The sequence below is a fragment of the Pan troglodytes genome, chromosome 19 (genome assembly GCF_028858775.2).
Source record: "Pan troglodytes isolate AG18354 chromosome 19, NHGRI_mPanTro3-v2.0_pri, whole genome shotgun sequence".
NCBI classification, from domain to species: domain Eukaryota; kingdom Metazoa; phylum Chordata; class Mammalia; order Primates; family Hominidae; genus Pan; species Pan troglodytes.
This window is the reverse complement of record NC_072417.2, coordinates 29,121,519-29,139,959: the sequence shown is the minus strand read 5'-3', so window position 1 is coordinate 29,139,959 and position 18,441 is coordinate 29,121,519. Positions and strand designations below refer to the sequence as shown.

Here is an 18,441-nt window from a genome sequence, read left to right as displayed (position 1 = left end):
AACCATTTTTAAGTATGCAATTCAGTGGCATCATTTATATTTACACTGTTGTTCAACCACCACACTATTTCCAAAAGTTTTTCATCATCTCAAACACAAACTCTGTAACCATTAAGCAGTAACTCCCCACTCCCCCCTCCCCTCAGCTCCTGGTAACCTCAAATCTACTTTCTGTCTCTATGAATTTGCCCGTTCTAGGTATCTCATGTAAGTAGAATCATGTAATATTTGTCCCTGTGTTCCTGGCTTCTCTCACTTAGCATAATGTTTTCAAGGTTCATCCATGTTGCAGCATATGCCATATTTTGTTTATCCATTCACCTGGTCTTTTTTGTTTGTTTTGTTTTTTTTTCTGAGACGGAGGGCCTCCTCTGTCACCCAGGCTGGAGTGCAGTGACTGGATCATGCCCGCCTAATTTTTTTTTTTTTTTTTTTGGAGATCAGGATCTTGCTATGTCGCCCAGGCTGGTCTCTAACTCCTAGGCTCAAGTAATCCTCCCACTTCGGCCTCCTAAAGTGCTGAGATTACAAGCATGAGCCACTGCCCTCTGCCTGCAATGACCATTCATATGCATGTCTCCTTGTGCATATTGTGGGAGTTTCTCAGAGGGAAACAGCTTGATATAAGGTTCTATAATTTAAAAATATGAAATATTTCTGGTATATAGAGAGGTTTACAGGATGCTATAATGAGCCCCTTTGTATCTACCAGCTGGCTTAAGGAATAAAATATCATCAATACAGTTGAAGCCTTCTTTCTCCAATCTCATACTGCTTTTTGCCCCACCGTCTTATTCGATATTTATCATTCCCTTACATTTCTTTGTCCTTTTACTGTATATGTATGCCACAATTTATTTTATTTTTATTTTTTTTGAAAAGGGGTCTCTGTTGCCTAGGCTGGAGTGCAGTTACTTGATCTTGGCTCACTACAGCCTCAGTCTAGTGGGCTCAAGCTATCCTCCCACCTCAGCCTCCTGAGCAGCTGAGACTACAAGTACATGCCATCATGGCTGGCTAATTTTTTGTAGAGACGAGGTCTGTTACATTGCTCAGGCTGGTCTTGAACTCCTGGCCTCAAGGATCTTTCTGCCTTGGCTTCCCAAAGTGTTGGGATTGCAGCTGTGAGCTACGGCACCTGGCCCACTATTTATTTTTTTATTTATCGAGACAGGGTCACACTCTGTTGCTCAGGTTGAGCGCGGTGGTGCAATCACAGCTCTCTGCAGCCTCTACCTCCCAGGGTCAAGTGATCCTTTCACCTCAGCCTCCTGAGTAGCTGGGACCACAGGCACACACCACCATGCCTGGATAATTTTTTATTTTTTGTAGAGACAAGGTCTCGCTATGTTGCCTAGGCTGCTCTTGAACTTCTGGACTCAAGTGATCCTCCCACCTTGGCTTCCCAAAGTGCTGGGATTTTAGGCATGAGCCACTACACCTGGCCCAAATTACTTTTAATTACATTTTTAAAACTCTGTTTATTTTTTCTATTTTAATCTCTGTATATTATATGCAAATTATAGTTTTTTACCTGGTTTGCTGCAGACAGCCATTTGCATCTTGCGGCAGAGATTAGTCAGTTCGCATAAGAAATTATAAACGCGATGGCACTCAAGTTCATCCCAACCTGCTGTTAAGGTCTGAGGAAAATAAAGAAAACATTGTGGATATTCAGACTATCAAGTCAAAACATAAGTCACACCAGGCATGGTGGCTCACGCCTGTAATCCCAACACTTTGGGAGGCCAAGGTGGGTGGATCACCTGCAGTCAGGAGTTTGAGACCAGCCTGGACAACATAGTAAAACCTTGTCTCTACTAAAAGTACAAAAATTAGCCAGGTGTGGTGGTGGGCACCTGTAATCCCAGCTACTCGAGAGGCTGAGTCAGAATTGCGTGAACCTGGGAGGTGGAGGTTGCAGTGAGACAAGATCATGCCATTGCACTCCAGCCTGGGCGACAAGAGCAAAGCTCTGTCACAAAAAACAAAACACGCCAGGTGCGGTGGCTCACACCTGTAATCTCAGTACTTTGGGAGGCCAAGGTGTGCAGATCACGAGGTCAGGAGATTGAGACCATCCTGGCTAACATGGTGAAACCCCGTCCCTACTAAAAATACAAAAAATTAGCTGGGCGCGGTGGCACGCACATGTAGTTCCAGCTACTTGAGAGGCTGACAGGAGAATCACTTGATCCCTGAGTGGAGGTTGCGGTGAGCCAAGATTGCGCCACTGCACTCCAACCTGGGCAACAGACAGAAACTCTGTCTCAAAAACAAAACAAAACAAAAACAACACAAGTCACTACTGCCTTATGAGTGTAACTGTTTTTAGCATATGATCAAGGTGATGTGCAATTTTTACCCATTATGGAACAATCAAATTAATAACAAATTTACATAAACAAAACTTGGAAAGCTCCAAAATCCAGTTTCTTTTTGGTTGGAAAGGAAGTATCTTTTCAGAGAACTTTTTTTTTTTTTGAGATTCAATCTCACTATGTTGCCCAGGCTGGAATGCAACGGAGAGAACTTTTTTATTTGTTTGTTTGAGAAGGTTTAAATGGTACTGAATCCTGAACTTTGACAATGTGAGGCAAGTAACTAAAACCCTGAACACAGTTTAGATATTTCACTTACAACCATGCTGTGGCTTTAAGACTAGAGTAGAACCCCTTTGACCTCCCCCAGTTGTCATTTATGATATTGCTTATAAATGAGAATGATCCAATTTCAATGTGACAATTCTGAGCATTTATTTATGACTTTTTTTTTTTTTTTTTTTTTTTTTTTTGGTAGAGATGGGGTTTTGTCATGTTGGCCAGACTAGTCTTGAACTCCTGACCTCAGGTGATCGGCCTGCATCAGCCTCCCAAAGTGCTGGAATTACAGGTGTGAGCAACTATGCCTGGCTATTTATGACTTTTGAATGTGAACAAACAAAACACTTTCATTAGCTGGGCACAGCAGCTCATGCCTGTAATCCTAGCACTTTGGGAGGCCGAGGCAAGTGGATCACTTGAGGTCAGGAGTTTGAAACCAGCCTGGCCAACATGGTGAAACCCTGTCTCTACTAAAAAAAAACCACACACACACACACACACACATACACACACACACTAGCTAGGTGTGGTGGCAGCCCCTGTAATCCTAGCTACTTGGGAGGCTGAGGCAGAAGAATCACTTGAACCTGGGAGGCTGAGGTTGCAGTGAGCTGAAATCACGCCACTGCACTCCAGCCTGGGTGACAGAGCAAGACTCCATCTCAAAAAAAGAAAAAAAAAATTAATCTGGCCAGTCGTGGTGGCTAATGTCTGTAATCCCAGCACTTTGGGAGGCTGAGGCGGGCAGATCACCTGAGGTCAGGAGTTTGAGACCAGCCTGACCAACATGGCGAAACCTCGTCTCTACTAAAAATACAAAAATTAGCTGGGTGTGGTAGCGCATACCTGTAATCCCAGCTACTTGGGAGGCTGAGGCAGGAGAATTGCTTGAACCTGGAAGGTGGAGGCTGCAGTGAGCCGAGAGCGTGCCACTGCACTCCAGCCTGGGTGACAGAGTGAGACTCTGCCTCAAAAATAAATTAATTAATTAATAAAAACTAATCTTATTCCCTGTGGAAGGACATACAAGAAACTGAAAACTGATTATTTCTGGTGAAGGAAACTCAGTGGACAAGGGGAGAGACTAACTTTTTACTTTATACATTTTCTACCCTTGGAATTGTACAAGAATACATACATAGGTATTACATGTCCCAAAGAAAGAAAGAAATAAGTAAAAAACAAAATTAAATAACAAAAATCTGTCTTGGAAGACGACTAGTAGGAGGGCTTAGACCCCTGGAATCTGGGTGAGTAGGAGTTGGTGGCTGGTAGGCTGAGCACAGCAAGATTCTTACGGGTGCAGTGCCTGCCTCACAAGGTTGTTGTAAATTTAAATTAGTTAATACATGTTGTTGGGTGTGGTTGCTCACGCCTGTAATCTCAGCACTTTGGGAGGCCGAGGTGGTTGGATTGCTTGAGGTCAGGAGTTCGAGACCAGCCTGACCAACATGGTGAAACCCTGTCTCTACTAAAAATACAAACAAATAATTAGCCAGGCGTGGTGGCGGGCACCTGTAATCTCAGCTACTCAGGAGGCTGAGGCAGGAGAATCGCTTGAACTTAGGAGGTGGAGGTTGCAGTGAGCCGAGATCATGCCATTGCACTCCAGCCTGGGTGACAGAGTAAGACTCCGTCTCAAAAAATAAATAAATAAATAAATAAAAATAAATTAGTCAATACATGCGAACTGCTTAGAACAGTGTTTGGCACATAGTAAGATGAATAAACGCTAGTTATTATCTTCTTTGTTTACAATAAAAGATTAGTCAAAATGTTCTTGAAATAATACAACTGATTACTAATATCACACCTTAAATAACCAGCCCAAGACTAAACTCATTATATAGATACAGATACACGCATGCACACACACCACCTCATAATATTTCTAATCTTTTCAACTAGTAGAAACTTTGAGGACACCAATTATTCAGGAGGAGTAACCTTCATTCAGCATATAGAATGGTTTGGGGGATAAATAAATGTCAAACATTTTTTACCACTGAGAAACTCAAAACAAAAATCTGAGATAGCAAACACTATTAGATTAATACATTCTCAAATCTTTATTTTATTTTGCTCTTTTTAAGATTATTATAACTTTATTAACCTATGAAAAGAGATATTGGATATTCTATTTGTTATCAGTTCCAAAGGTATCCCTTTTCTTCTCTGATTAAAAAAAATGTACCTGTAAAAACATGCCATAACATGTTAATCCTAAACACTGCATAGGAGCTGCACAGCCATTGAATTTAAAGCAGGAAACCTGTAGAGAAAACAATGTTAATACCTCCTTGTCAGTGAAACTATAGTTTGACAATGGTGGAACAATGGTTTGACATTCAAATTTAATGGAAATAAGCAAGAATTTTTTCAGCACCTATTCTGATCAACATTGGTTACATAGGTGGGGATTATAAAAGTAGTATAAAAGTCTCGGCTGCGCGCGGTGGCTCATGCCTGTAATCCCAGCACTTTGGGAGGCCAAGGTGGGCAGATCACGAGGTCAGGAGATCGAGACCATCCTGGCTAACATGGTGAAGCTCCGTCTCTACTAAAAATACACAAAAATTAGCCGGGTGTGGTGGTGGGCACCTGTAGTCCCAGCTACTCAGGAGGCTGAGGCAGGAGAATGGCATGAACCCAGGAGGCGGAGCTGGCAGTGAGTCGAGACCGCGCCATGGCACTCCAGCCTGGGTGACAGAGCAAGATTCCATCTCAAAAAAAAAAAAAAAAAAAAAGTCTCTACTCTCAAGGAGTTCACAATTTACTTAATAATAATAATTTTTTATTTTTATTTTTTATGATGGAGTCTTGCTCTGTCACCCAGGCTGGAGTGCAGTGGCATGACTTTGGCTCACTGAAGCCTCTGCCTCCTGGGTTCAAGTGGTTCTCATGCCTTAGCCTGCCAAGTAGCTGGAATTACAGACACCACCAGGCCTGGCTAATTTTTGTACTTTTAGTAGAGACGGGGTTTCACCATGTTTTATAACTTCTTGTATAAAACCTTTTGCCGGTTTAGTAGAGACGGGGTTTCACACCTGTAATCCCAGCACTTTGGGAGGCCGAGGTGGGCAGATCACGAGGTCAGGAGTTCGAGATCAGCCTGACCAACCTGGTGAAACCCCGTCTCTACTAAGAATACAAAAATTTGCTGGGCGTGGTGGCACACGCCTGTAATCCTAGCTACTTGGAAGGCTGAGGCAGGAGAATTGCTTGAATCTGGGAGGCGGAGGTTACAGCGAGCTGAGATCGTGCCACTGCACTCCAGCCTAGGCAGCAGAGCGAGACTCCATCTCCGAAAAAAAAAAAAAAAAAAAATTAGCCGGGTGTGGTGGCACATGCCTGTAATCCCAGCTACTCAGGAGGCTGAGGCAGGAGAATGGCGTGAACCTGGGAGGTGGAGCTTGCAGTGAGCCGAGATCGCGCCACTGCACTCCAGCCTGGAGGACAGAGCGAGACTCCATCTCAAAAAAAAAAAAGTTTTATTTATGAATGTCATGCTTTAGGAAGAGTAATCTTGATTCAGCATACAGAGCGGTTTCGGGAGTAATGAATTGGATGACAGAAAGGTCATCTGGGAAGCTGCTATAATAATATAGACCAGAACTCAATGCAAATGCTGACATGAAAAAATTGGCCGGGCAAGGTGGCTCATGCCTGTAATCCCAGCACTTTGGGAGGCCAAGGTGGGCAGATCACCTGAGGTCAGGAGTTCGAGACCAGACTGTTCAACAGGGCAAAACCTCATCTCTACTAAAAGTACAAAACTTAGCCAGGTGTGGTGGTGGGTGCCTGTAATCCCAGCTACTCAGGAGACTGAAACAGGAGAATAGCTTGAACCCAGGAGGTGGAGGTTGCAGTGAGCCAAGATCATGCTGCTGCACTCCAACCTGGGTGACAAGAGCGAGACTCCGTCTCAACAAAAAAAAAAAAAAAAAAAAAAAGAAAAAGTCAGTGTATCAGAAACAGCAGATACCACTGAGTGTAGAACTGAACTATCAAGAGTTGGACATATGCTTGGATTTGTATATAAAATTGAGTCTTATAAAGAGACTATGCCCAAACATATTAATACACATTTCCAAGTCTATTATCATAAAATGTTTGTCATTTTATATATTAAAAATACTTTCCTATGTTTCTACACATTTAAACAATAAAATTTCAAAATTCAGAAATTATTTCACTTTAATACAATATCTAAATCACTACTTTAAAACTTCCTTAGGATTTGTATGTGGTGTAAAATATACTTTATACTCTGACAAACCTAATAAACTTGAATGATGTGCTTAGTTATATATGAAAATTGTTTTATAACAAGTGAAAGATTACTACATTTTGACATTATATAATCTCGAAGTACTTGGTAAAGTATTAGATTATAATAAATCAATTTTTTAGTGCTAATTCATGAAATTCTAATATAGAGTAAAATGAGCATAAGATAATAATAAAATATCTTTACTGGAAATCAAGATTGTAAACTAATTTAGAAGTATGATCTTACTTCTGTGAGTATCTTGTGAATGTATTTTAGCCTTTCCTTGGTGGGTAGCAGCAATGTGCATCTTTTAAACAGTAGACCTAAGAAAGTAAAGAGACATAAGAAAAAATGACAACAATACAATTAAGAACATCAATAGAGAACAGAATAATGTTTCCTGAAAGTCAAGTATGGTATATCACAGTGGACTATGAGTTGATATGATTTCTAAGAGAAAGTTTGGGAGGAAGGGTGCAAAACACTTTCCATTTATGGTATTTACCAAGTGACTCTGATGCTCATCTAAGAGGCCTTGACATAAAATCTTGCAAAAAATTGTTAAATTGCTACTATAGGACACATGGAAAAATACATAGAGTATAAAAGATACAATAAGACAAAGACACACTAGAGAAATTTTATTTTGTCTTTATTCCACAGAAAACAGATTTCAATATCTCTTGAAATTAACCTCATGTCCACAAAGGAAAATGTTTTAAGAGTTGTTAATCTAAAACATGGAAAGAATGAGAAAACCGATTTTTTTTTTTTTTTTTGAGACAAGGTCTTACTCTGTCGCCCAGGCTGAAGTGCAGTGGCACGCCATCATGGCTCACTGCAGTCTCGACCTTGTGGGCTCCAGTGATCCTCGTGTGTGCCACCAAGCCCAGCTAATTTTATTTTATTTTTCTTGATAAAGGGTCTCGTTCTGTCACCAGGATGAAGTGCAGTGGCGTGATCTCCGCTCACTGCAACCTCCACCTCCCAGGTTCAAGTGATTCTCCTGCCTCAGCCTCCCGAGTAGCTGGGACTACAAGTGCACACCGCCACGCCCAGCTAATTTATGTATTTTTAGTGACGAGGTTTCACCATGTTGGCCAGGATGGTCTCGATCTCTTGACCTCATGATCCGCCTGCCTCGGCCTCCCAAAGTTCTGGGATTACAGGTGTGAACCACCATGCCCGGCCCAAGCCCAGCCAATTTTTAAAAAACATTTTTTTTTGTAGAGACAGGGTCTTGCTTTGTTGCCCAGGCTGGTCTCGAATTCCTGGGCTCAAGCAATCCTTCCACCTTGACCTCCCAAAGCACTGGGAATAAATTGCGTTGGGCCGAGAAAACAGGTTGTGTATCCTTCTCTCCAAATACAAAAATTTAAGTCATAAGTACTTAAAATTTCAGAAGCTAGATTTTTTTTTCCCCCACAGAAAGTATCCAGTTAGGATGAAATATCCATCTCTTCCTTCTAAGATATCCTTTTATGGGACTTGCATGTTAAGAATGTATATGATTTTGTGTACAGATACTTTAAAAAGAAAAAAAAAAAACTCCTCAATTTCTCAGTGAGATGTGTAACTTGAGCTACAGTGACAGGAAGTGTATGATTTGTTTCCTCTAACTTTAAACGTTCTATTTTCCTAAAATGGCCATACATTGTTAACATTCCTATGAGGGCAAATGTCCTCAAACTAAAAATAAGATATATGGTAGGAAAATACATACCTGAACCTCATGACTTTTTTCAGCTTTCATCTTCTTTGTATTTACTTTTTTACATATTATAATTACTTTATATAATTCTGAAGAATCTACAGGAGTCTAATTTATTTTTAGAAGTTGCTATGTTTGAGTAACACATGAACAGAATTGTTTTAAACAAAAACCCTCTTTATTTTTGTATATAAAAAGACATTTTTCATACTTGACAACTAAGGGGAAAAAAAAGACATTTTTCAGTGTTTGGTTTTTAAGCTGAGTTCTTTCCCTTCATACATTGGTATCCAGTTTCACAGCATATCATAACTAAGGAATTCCAGGCATTAATTCTTAGAATTCTACTCCTGGGCACAATTGATCCTCCTGCCTCAGCCTCCTGAGTATCTGGGACTACAGGCACGTGTGACTGCATCCAGCCTTATTTTGGTATGCTGATTGCCTAATATAAAACTCCTATTTTTAAGGATTACAACTTACCATAAAACCCAATACTGGCTGTTTAAAAAAAAAAAAAAAACCACAGGTGCTCTGCTATACCCTTTAGAGACTAACTTTTTTAAAGTTCTTCCCTAAATAGAGTCAGATGTAATGTTCTTTCCACATTGGCCATCTGCTCTGTTTTATATGAAGAAACAAATTAAAATTTATAATTGGCCGAGTACAGTGGCTCACTCCTGTAATCCCAGCACTTTAGGAGGCTGAGGAGGGCAGATCACTTGAGGACAGGAGTTCGAGACCAGCCTGGCCAACATAGTGAAACCCTGTCTCTACTAATACAAAAATTAGCTAGACATGGTGGTGCATGCCTGTAATCCCAGTTACTGGAGATGCTGAGGCATGAGAATTGCTTGAACCCAGGAGGCAGAGGTTGCAGTGAGCCGAGGCTGTGCCATTGCACTCCAGTCTGGGCAACAGAGTGAGACTCTGCCTCAAAAAAAAAAAAAAAAAGAAAATTATTCTTCAAAGCATTGTGTGTGTGTGTGTATGAATATGAGACAGGGTCTCACTCTGTTGCCAAGGCCGGAGTGCATTTTCACAATTGACTCACTTCAGCCTCAACCTCTGTGGCTCAAGTAACCCTCCCACCTCAGCATCCTGAGTAGCTGGGATAACAGGTTTTGTCCTCTAATTTGTTTCCTCTAACTTTAAACATTCTATTTTCCTAAAATGGCAATACACTGTTAACATTCCTATGAGGGCAAATGTCCTCAAACTAAAAATAAGATATATGGTAGGAAAATATATGCCTGAACCTCATGACTTTTTTCAGCTTTCAGCTGGGCCGCCATGCCCAGATAATTTTTTAATTTTTTGTATAAATGGGGATCTCCCTATGTTACCCAGGCTGGTCTTGAACTCCTGGGCTCAAGCGATCCTCCCACCTCAGCTTTCCAAAGTGCTGGGATTACAGGCATGAGCCACTGCGCCTGGCCCAAAGCACAGCATTCTGAAAATCTTATTTTAATGTCTGAAAATAAGGCTGGATGCAGTCACACATGCCTGTAGTTTCAGATACTCAGGAGGCTGAGGCAGGAGGATCGATTGTGCCCAGGAGTACGGGCCAGCCTGGGCAACACTGCAAGATCCCATCTCAAAAAAAAAACAGTGAAAACAATAATACATCAGGTAAGAATGACGACATGAGAAAATGGTAAGTATATCAAACATTTACTTAAAGAATTAGTCATAAACCAAGTGTTTGCATCAAAATTAAATAGAAAGTTGAAATCCTTACATGAATAAAACCATTTAAAAAAGCAATTAAGATCAATACATATTTGTACTTTTTACTGAATTATACATATAATTGTCTTAGTGTTTTTGTTAGTTTAAGCAATTGAGACTTGATCAGGGAGAAAAATTTCTTTCAGATCAAAACCAAAGTATAAGCTCTACTGTATTACCCAGGTACCACTTCCTCTACAACTAATGATGAATTAAAAATAATTCTTTCTCTTTTTTTTTTTTTGACATGGAGTTTCGCTTTGTCACCTAGGCTGGAGTGCAGTGGCGTGACCTCGGCTCACTGCAACCTCCATCTCCTGGGTTCAAGCAATTCTCCTGCCTCAGCCTCCTGAGTAGCTGAGAATACAGGCATGTGCCACCATGCCCGGCTAATTTTTGTATCTTGAGTAGAGACAGGGTTTCACCATGTTGGCCAGAGTAGTCTTGAACTCCTGACCTCAGGTGATCTGCCTGCCTCGGCCTCTCAAAGTGCTGAGATTACAGGTGTGAACCACCGCAGCCAGCCGAAAAATTATATTTATAATGAGAAGTAGGAAAAATTAGTTTCCATTTTCTGTTACAGGCTTTACTAAGCCTAATCATAAATACTGAAACCAACAACACTGTAATCAGATCAGATACTTTTCTTTCATTTGGTCTTATTAAATAAACAGGTAATCATCAAATACATTTTGATGTATTTACATATCCACATTCTTAATATCTTAAATCTAAGCATCCTTGGGCTACTAAAAGGCAGTATTAACTTAACTTACTGTTATGCCTTTATTTAAATCACACCATCTTGACATTTGGTTTTATTGCCATGCTTTGATGAATTATAAAGTGGTTTCATAATTAAATCGGTGTTATTAAGTCAAGTCAAAATTAGAATTTTACTTCAGCACTCTCTGGGACAATGAAATCAATGAATGGAGTAAAAGGCATAAATGATTACAAATTAAGGAAGAAAGATTATACAGAATTTGCTTTGATAAGGTCAGTTTAATTATAGCTTAGCCACTTAATAGTAAATGTACTTAAAAAACCGTAGTTTCTGCTGAAAGGATAAATAGTCTTCCATAATAATGTGTTTAAATTTCTATTTTAAAGGACTAGATTATGGTTGAAAGGGAAAAGAGATAGAGAAAACTCACTTGATCCACAGGAAGTGACGCATAAAAAATACATCAATTTCCTAAACTGATAAGCCACTAGACGTTAAGCATCGGTGACGTTATATCTATATGAAATCTCAAGAATTGACACTTTACATCAAAATGCATTTTCTCACCTTTAAAGATAACTGGTTAAGGGAGTGTTCTCACACTAAAGAGTAAAAACATCATAGAAACAGGCATATTTTGGAATATATTCCATTTCCTACTGGCCTTACAGAATTGTATACTAAGTTTCTCTTAATTAAGCACAGTTCTTTACTTGTTGCAATTCTCATTACATAAGTTACCTAGAGATCTGTAGTGCTCCAGTATAGCAGAGTCTTGTCTCCTGTCAGGCAGCTCAAGGTTATGAAAGTCCTGTAGTAAAAGTCTTTTGCTTCCTGATGAGGTTGAGATATAATTAATAATGTGTTGGCTGACTGTTTTGGACACCATGCTTAGCATGCTGATATCCTTCACTACCAAAAGAAATATATATGTGTATGTATCAATGGCTTAAATGCAAGAACATCACTATTAACACAGTCTATTAACTTACAGGTTAACTCAATCATCATCACTATCACCATCATCATCCCTTTGGGAAAAAAGGGAAAAACCTTAAAATTGTTTAAAATCTGGTTCTCAATGAATTAGAGACATGTTTGGATTTACCAATCAAGGTACTATGTCATAATTACAGGCATGTTTTCAAGAGTTTAAGTACTGCTGTGTTCAAAGGAAGATTTAAAAAAATTAATTTAGGGCTAGGTGCAGTGACTCATGCCTGTAATCCCAGTAGTTTGGGAGGCCAAGGCGGACAGATCACCTGAGGTCAGGAGTTCAAGACCAGACTGATCAACATGGACAAACTCCATTTCTACTAAAAATACAAAATTAGCCTGGCATGGTGGCGCATGCCAGCTACTCAGGAGGCTGAGGCAGGAAAATAGCTTGAACCCGGGAAGTGGAGGTTGCGGTGAGCCGAGATTACGCCACTGCACTTCAGCTTGGGCAACAAGAGCAAAACTCCATCTCAAAATAATAATAATAATAATAATAATAATTTAAGTATTGTGCTTTCTCATTGTACTCCTTACCTGATAATAATGAAACTTTAGAAAATAAACACTTAAACTTAACATGAATGTCATTAACATTTTAGCATGGCCCAAGATGACAAACTAGTTCTTGGGAAAAATTAAAATACTCTAGTGTCTTGTGTAGGCTATTCATAAGTTCCCAAACCTCACCTGACAAATATTTTAAAATTATCTGGAATATTTCCAATGGTAAGGCTTTAAAATTTCCAAATGTTGATATGGGTTGAAAGCCTGAGCCAAGGGTCTTGGAATAACAGCTGCTTTGACGATTACTACGTCTAAGTTTCTGGTTGGGAATCAAAGTGAAATTTGTATTTATTCTGGATGCCATTCTTCTTCTTGTCTCATAAATTTATCCTGGTCAGAAAAACAAAGTACAAGAGACAAGAAAGAAAGGAAATTAAAGCAAGAAAGAGATTTTTTTTAAACGAAGAGGTTGATAGTATGATATGCAATAGCTGTTTCTCCATATTTACAAAAGATTTTTGGTTTTTTTTTGAGACGGAGTCTTGCTCTGTTGCCCAGGCTGGAGTGCAATGGCGTAATCTTGGCTCACTGCAACCTCCACCTCCCGAGTTCAAGTGGTTCTTCTGCCTCAGCCTCCTGAGTAGCTGGGATTACAGTCATGTGCCACCATGCCCAGCTAATTTTGTATTTTTAGTAGAGACGGGGTTTCGCCATGTTGGCCAGGAAGGTCTCAAACTCCTGACCTCAGGTGATCTGCCCTCCTCAGCCTCCCAAAGTGCTGGGATTACAGGCATGAACCACTGAGCCTGGCCCCACTTACTTTATTACAGCTAAAATTTAAATAGTTTTAAAGTCTCTATTTTCATCTCTTTTTTTATTGTTTCGAACAAAAAAAGTCAGTACTCAGTTTTAAATAAATAGAAAAACATTACTATGAAATTTTAAAGCTACATTAATATTTTGACTTTTTAAAAGAATATAGGCTGGGTGTGGTAGCTCACGTCTGTAATCCCAACACAAAAAAGTAGGTGGCATTACTATTACCAATTATGTGCTGTATAATACTCAAATAAGCAGTGAATTAAAGTCTTTCTTCTTTTCTTTGTTGGTTTTTGTTGTTGTTGTTTTGTTTTTTTTTTTGTTTTTTTTTTTTGTTTGTTTTTTTGTCAAGGTCTTGCTCTGTTGCCCAGGCTGGAGTGCAGTGGCATGATGATAGCTCATTGCAGCCTTGAACTCCTGGGCTCAAACAATCCTCCTGTCTCAGCCTCCTGAGTAGCTGGGACTACAGGCACAGAGCCACCATGCCCAGCTAAAGTAAAAAAAAAAATTTGTTTTTGTGGAGGCAGTGTCTGCCTGTGTTGCCCAACCTGGTCTTGAACTCCTGAGCTCAAGTGATCCTCCCACCTCAGCCTCCCAAAATGCTGGGATTATAGGCACAAGCCACTGTGTGTTAATAAGACTAGAATAAATACATGAATAGTAATAATTCTTCCCTCAATTCCACCTTCTGTTAATAATAGCCACTGGCTGAGTGACGTGACTCACCCATGTAATCTCAGCACTTTGGGAGGCGGAGGTGGGTGGAACACCTGGGGTCAGGAGTTTGAGACCAGCCTGGCCAACATGGTGAAACCCCGTCTCTACTAAAAATACAAAAATTAGGCCGGGCCCAGTGGCTCATTCCTGTAATCCCAGCACTTTGGGAAGCCAAGGTGGGTGGATCACCTGAGGTCAGGAGTTCGAGACCAGCCTGGCCAACATAGCGAAACCCCGTCTCTACAAAAAATACAAAAATTAGCCAGGGATGGCAGTGTGCACCTGTAATCCCAGCTACTTGGGAGACTGAGGCAGGAGAATTGCTGGAACCTGGGAGGCGGAGGTTGCTGTGAGCCCAGCTAATCTGAAGACTGAGGCACAAGAATCGCTTGAACCTGGGAGGCGGAGGCTGCAGTGAGCTGAGATCATGTCATTGCACTCCAGCCTGGGGCAACATAGTGAGACTTGGTCTCGAAAAACAAACAAACAAACAAAAAATAACAATAATAATAGTCACTGATGAATCTTAGAAAGGGCCTACGCATCTTGATTTCAAAGACAAATATTTCTTAAACTCATTAAATGCAACTTATTAAAATCACTGATTATTTACTTACACTAAATAATTTTTTTTTTTTAGACGGATTATCGCTCTACTGCCCGGGCTGGAGTGCAGTGGCGCGACGCCATCTCAGCTCACTGCAACCTCCGCCTCCCAGGTTCAAGTGATTCTCCTGCCTCAGCCTCCCAAGTAGCTGGGATTACAGGCATGTGCCACCACTAGTAGCTGGGATTACAGGCATGTGCTACCACACTCAGCTAATTTCTGTATTTTTAGTAGAGACGGGGTTTCACCATGTTGGTCAGGCTGGTCTGGAACTGCTGACCTCAGGTGAGCCACCAGCCTCAGCCTCCCAAAGTGCTGGGATTACAGGCGAAAGCCACCACGCCCGCCCATTACACTAAATAATTATTTAAACATGTGTACCACACAGCGACTTTGTGTCACTCTATTGTTCTAATTCAGAAAACAATGTCTTTTGTGTATACATATACATATACGCATAATTACAACTCCAATCGAAGGCTCCTTGTTTCTGAAGTAACAACTAAGGCATTTTCATCAAAGATATATAATCGTATCTGGCCAAAATGCATTTTCTCCTTTCTACAAATTGCTAAAGTAACATTGTTACTTCTACATCTTGAAATGTTACATATCAACTTACATCAATTTAAAATTGGTTACACATTTGAAAACATAACAAAGAAATTTAGTGTTTAGTGAAAAGTACACTCTGAACCCCTTTGAAACCATACCACAGCGATTGGGGTCAGTATTCAGTGAACACTTAAATTAGGAGGTATTTTAAAATTATCATTAAAATTACACAAATAGGCCGGGCATGGTGACTCACGCCTTAATCTCAGCACTTTGGGAGGCTGAGGCCGGTGGATCACGAGGTCAGGAGATCGAGACCATCCTGGCTAACACGGTGAAACCCCTTCTCTACTAAAAAAAAAAAAAAAAAAAAAAATTAGCCGGGCATCGTGGCACGTGACTGTAGTCCCAGCTACTCTGGAGGCTGAGGCAGGAGAATCGCTTGAACCCGGGAGGCGGAGGTTGCAGTGAGGCGAGATCGCACCACTGCACTCCAGCTGGGTGACAGAGCAAGAATCTGCCTCAAAAAAAAAAAAAAAAAAAATTACACAAATAACAACTTTACACAATACAGCTAAACAAGAAGAAAAAAATTAAGTTCACTTATAAACACTTTGGTTTATATAATTTCAGACTTTTACATACATATATTTCTTTTTAACAAAAAAGAGGGATCACTATATATACTACTTTGTAATCTGCTTTTTTCAATGAATTCTCTTTCCATGCTAATAACCTTCTACAAGTAATCATATTTTAATGGCTATGTGTCATTCCACCAAGTAAAATAATCTTAATTTGTTTAATCCATAAGGCTGTTTGTAAGCTTAACTTTTCACAGTAGGCGTTTTGTTTGTTTGTTTGCGATGGAGTTTCGCACAGTCTCCTGGGCTGGAGTGCAGTGGCGCGATCTCGGCTCACTGCAAGCTCCGCCTCCCGGGTTCAAGCGATTCTCCTGCCTCAGCCTCCCTAGTAGCTGGGATTACAGGTGCCCGCCCCCACGCCCAGCTAATTTCTGTATTTTCAGTAGAGACGGGGTTTCACCGCGTTAGCCAGCCTGGTCTCGATTTCCTGACCTCGTGATCCGCCTGCCCCGGCCTCCCAAAGTGCTGGGATTACAGGCGTGAGCCACCGCACCCGGCCAACACAGTAGGTGTTTTAAAGCATTTTTATTACAATAGCATAAATCCGGCCTTGGCTTCTTCCTGTTTCTCTGAGAAATGTGGACAGTGGGGCTTGGGCCCGTGGGCTCTTCAAAGACTGTCAGTCACCAGGCGGGGACTTCACTGTGTCAACTATGAACTATATACATGTTTAAAATAAATATAAATAAAAATTTAAAAATGATAAGCCCAAATTCTTTTAAAACTCAAGTCTCCACTTATAGTTCCTTATTTTCCTCACTCAGAGCTGGACGTTTCGTAAGGAAAAAGCAAGCTTTTGTGAAAATTCTAAAGGTATAATCCTAAATTATTTCTGGTTTCCGCTCACCCCTCCAGCGAATAAGAATCACAGCCCCAAATAATAATAATAAAATGATGTTTCATGCCCCCTGTTCTATCCCACTAATTTTGACCGCGCGCGAAAGGTTTTGAGGGTTCAACTGGATGAACCTCCCCGCCCCCCACACCTTTAAGATAAAAACTACATTCACAGGGATGTCTGTTTTAACATAAAACTCTTGTAAGGGCCCCACCCCATCTGTCGGGCAGCTGCCCCCAAACATCTCCAAAGCCGCAAACTAGGGAAGCCTAAAGGACAAACTGGTCAACAGGAGAATCAGACCACACGGGGTACATGTTTCGCTCCCTTCAGTCCATGAAAGATGAAACTATCGCAATAAAATACTGGGGAAAAAACCCCTCTTTTACCACAGATTTTGACAGTTTTTCCGGCTACAGAGTCACAGGAAAGTGGGAGTTAGTCGTTTTGCCCCACCATCCTCAAATTTCTTAGTGTTTAGAAAAGAAAATATCTCCTCAAGAGCTTCCCGCCAGGAGGCGAGACGGTCACACTCCCGTAGGCTCCGGAGCTGCAGTCCTACCCACCAGGCGTCCCCGCGGCCTCTAGAATAGTGTAGAATCTTCCCAAGAGCCCCCGCGGGAAGGAGGCCCGCCCCCTCATGAATAGCAAGCAGCCTCAGCTCTCGTAGTGCCCGCCTCCCTCATGAATATTGTAGATCTTCCCAGAAGCCCTAGCGGGAAGGAAGTTTCCCCCCCCTCCCCCCGCCCCGCTTTATGAATAGCAAGAGAGCCAGCTCCCATGGTGCCCTCCTTCTCATGAATAACTAACAAGGGCGAGGTTCCTGGAGCCCAAACTCAGGCCTCAGCCACCCTTCGCTCCAAGCTGAAGACAAGAAGGGGCTGGAGCCGTTGTGGTGTGGGGAAGGGGAGGGTGTAGCCCAAGATCCTGAACGCGGCGAGCCACGTCTCTGCTCCACTGCCTTTCCCTTCACCTAGTTTTGAGACAATTTTTGAGTTCCTCCCACCCCCACTAACTCCAGTAGGGCAAGTTACAAGGGGTTTCATCAAACCTTTTGGTGGAAAAAAAACCTCCAGACATTCCTTTTTAAATCTGTCTTGCCGGTGCGGTGGCTCACGCCTGTAATCCCAACACTTTGGGAGGCCGAGGCGGGAGGCTCCCTTGAGTCCAGGAGTTTGAGACCAGCCTGGGCAACATAGGGAGACCCCCACCCCCAGCCATAACCCTGCTCCGGGTCTCTAAATAAACACATAAATAATAAATCTGTCTGGAATCAAAGGAAGATGTGTCTCCATCCTCTCAAGATGGAATCAAGACAAATCTTTCTAGCTAGGCCTTCCTGGCTAGAAGATTAAATTCTCATTCATTCATTTCTTCATTCATTCTGTAACTATTTATTGAAGCCTGCTCTGGGCCGGGCACAGGAGTAGGCCCTAAGGATGGAATAGAGAACAAGACAGATACGTTTCCTGCTTTAATGGAGTTTATTAGCCTAATGGGGAAGATAGAATGAACAGACAGAGCATCTACAGATGTTGAGAGCAGTTCCAGTGAGAGCAGCGTGACAGAGGAAATAAGACAGAATGATGGGGTGTGTGTGTGTTGGCGGAGAGCTACTTTAGATAGACTGATCCTCAAGGTCCCTTTGATATGACGATTTGAGAACTGATGGAGGAGAAGGAGCCAGTCAGGAGAAGGGCTGAGGGAAGAGGG

The 18,441-nt window shown here is 41.4% G+C and overlaps 1 protein-coding gene across 7 annotated transcripts in view; it reads right to left on the bottom strand.

The window, feature by feature from the left end:
* The window catches only part of FBXO47 (F-box protein 47), a 31,589-nt gene extending 14,166 nt beyond the window's left edge, over positions 1–17,423 (bottom strand). The window contains exons 1-7 of one of the 7 annotated variants that reach the window (XM_054669890.2): positions 17,118–17,324; positions 15,503–15,597; positions 12,732–12,938; positions 11,787–11,957; positions 7,123–7,199; positions 4,798–4,875; positions 1,535–1,643 (exon numbers count right to left, since the gene is read on the bottom strand). In XM_054669890.2, coding sequence (XP_054525865.1) covers positions 1,535–1,643; positions 4,798–4,875; positions 7,123–7,199; positions 11,787–11,957; positions 12,732–12,912 — 616 coding nt within the window. In that variant the 5' untranslated portion in view covers positions 12,913–12,938; positions 15,503–15,597; positions 17,118–17,324. 7 annotated transcript variants of the gene reach the window in all.
* Positions 17,424–18,441: the final 1,018 nt, after the last annotated feature.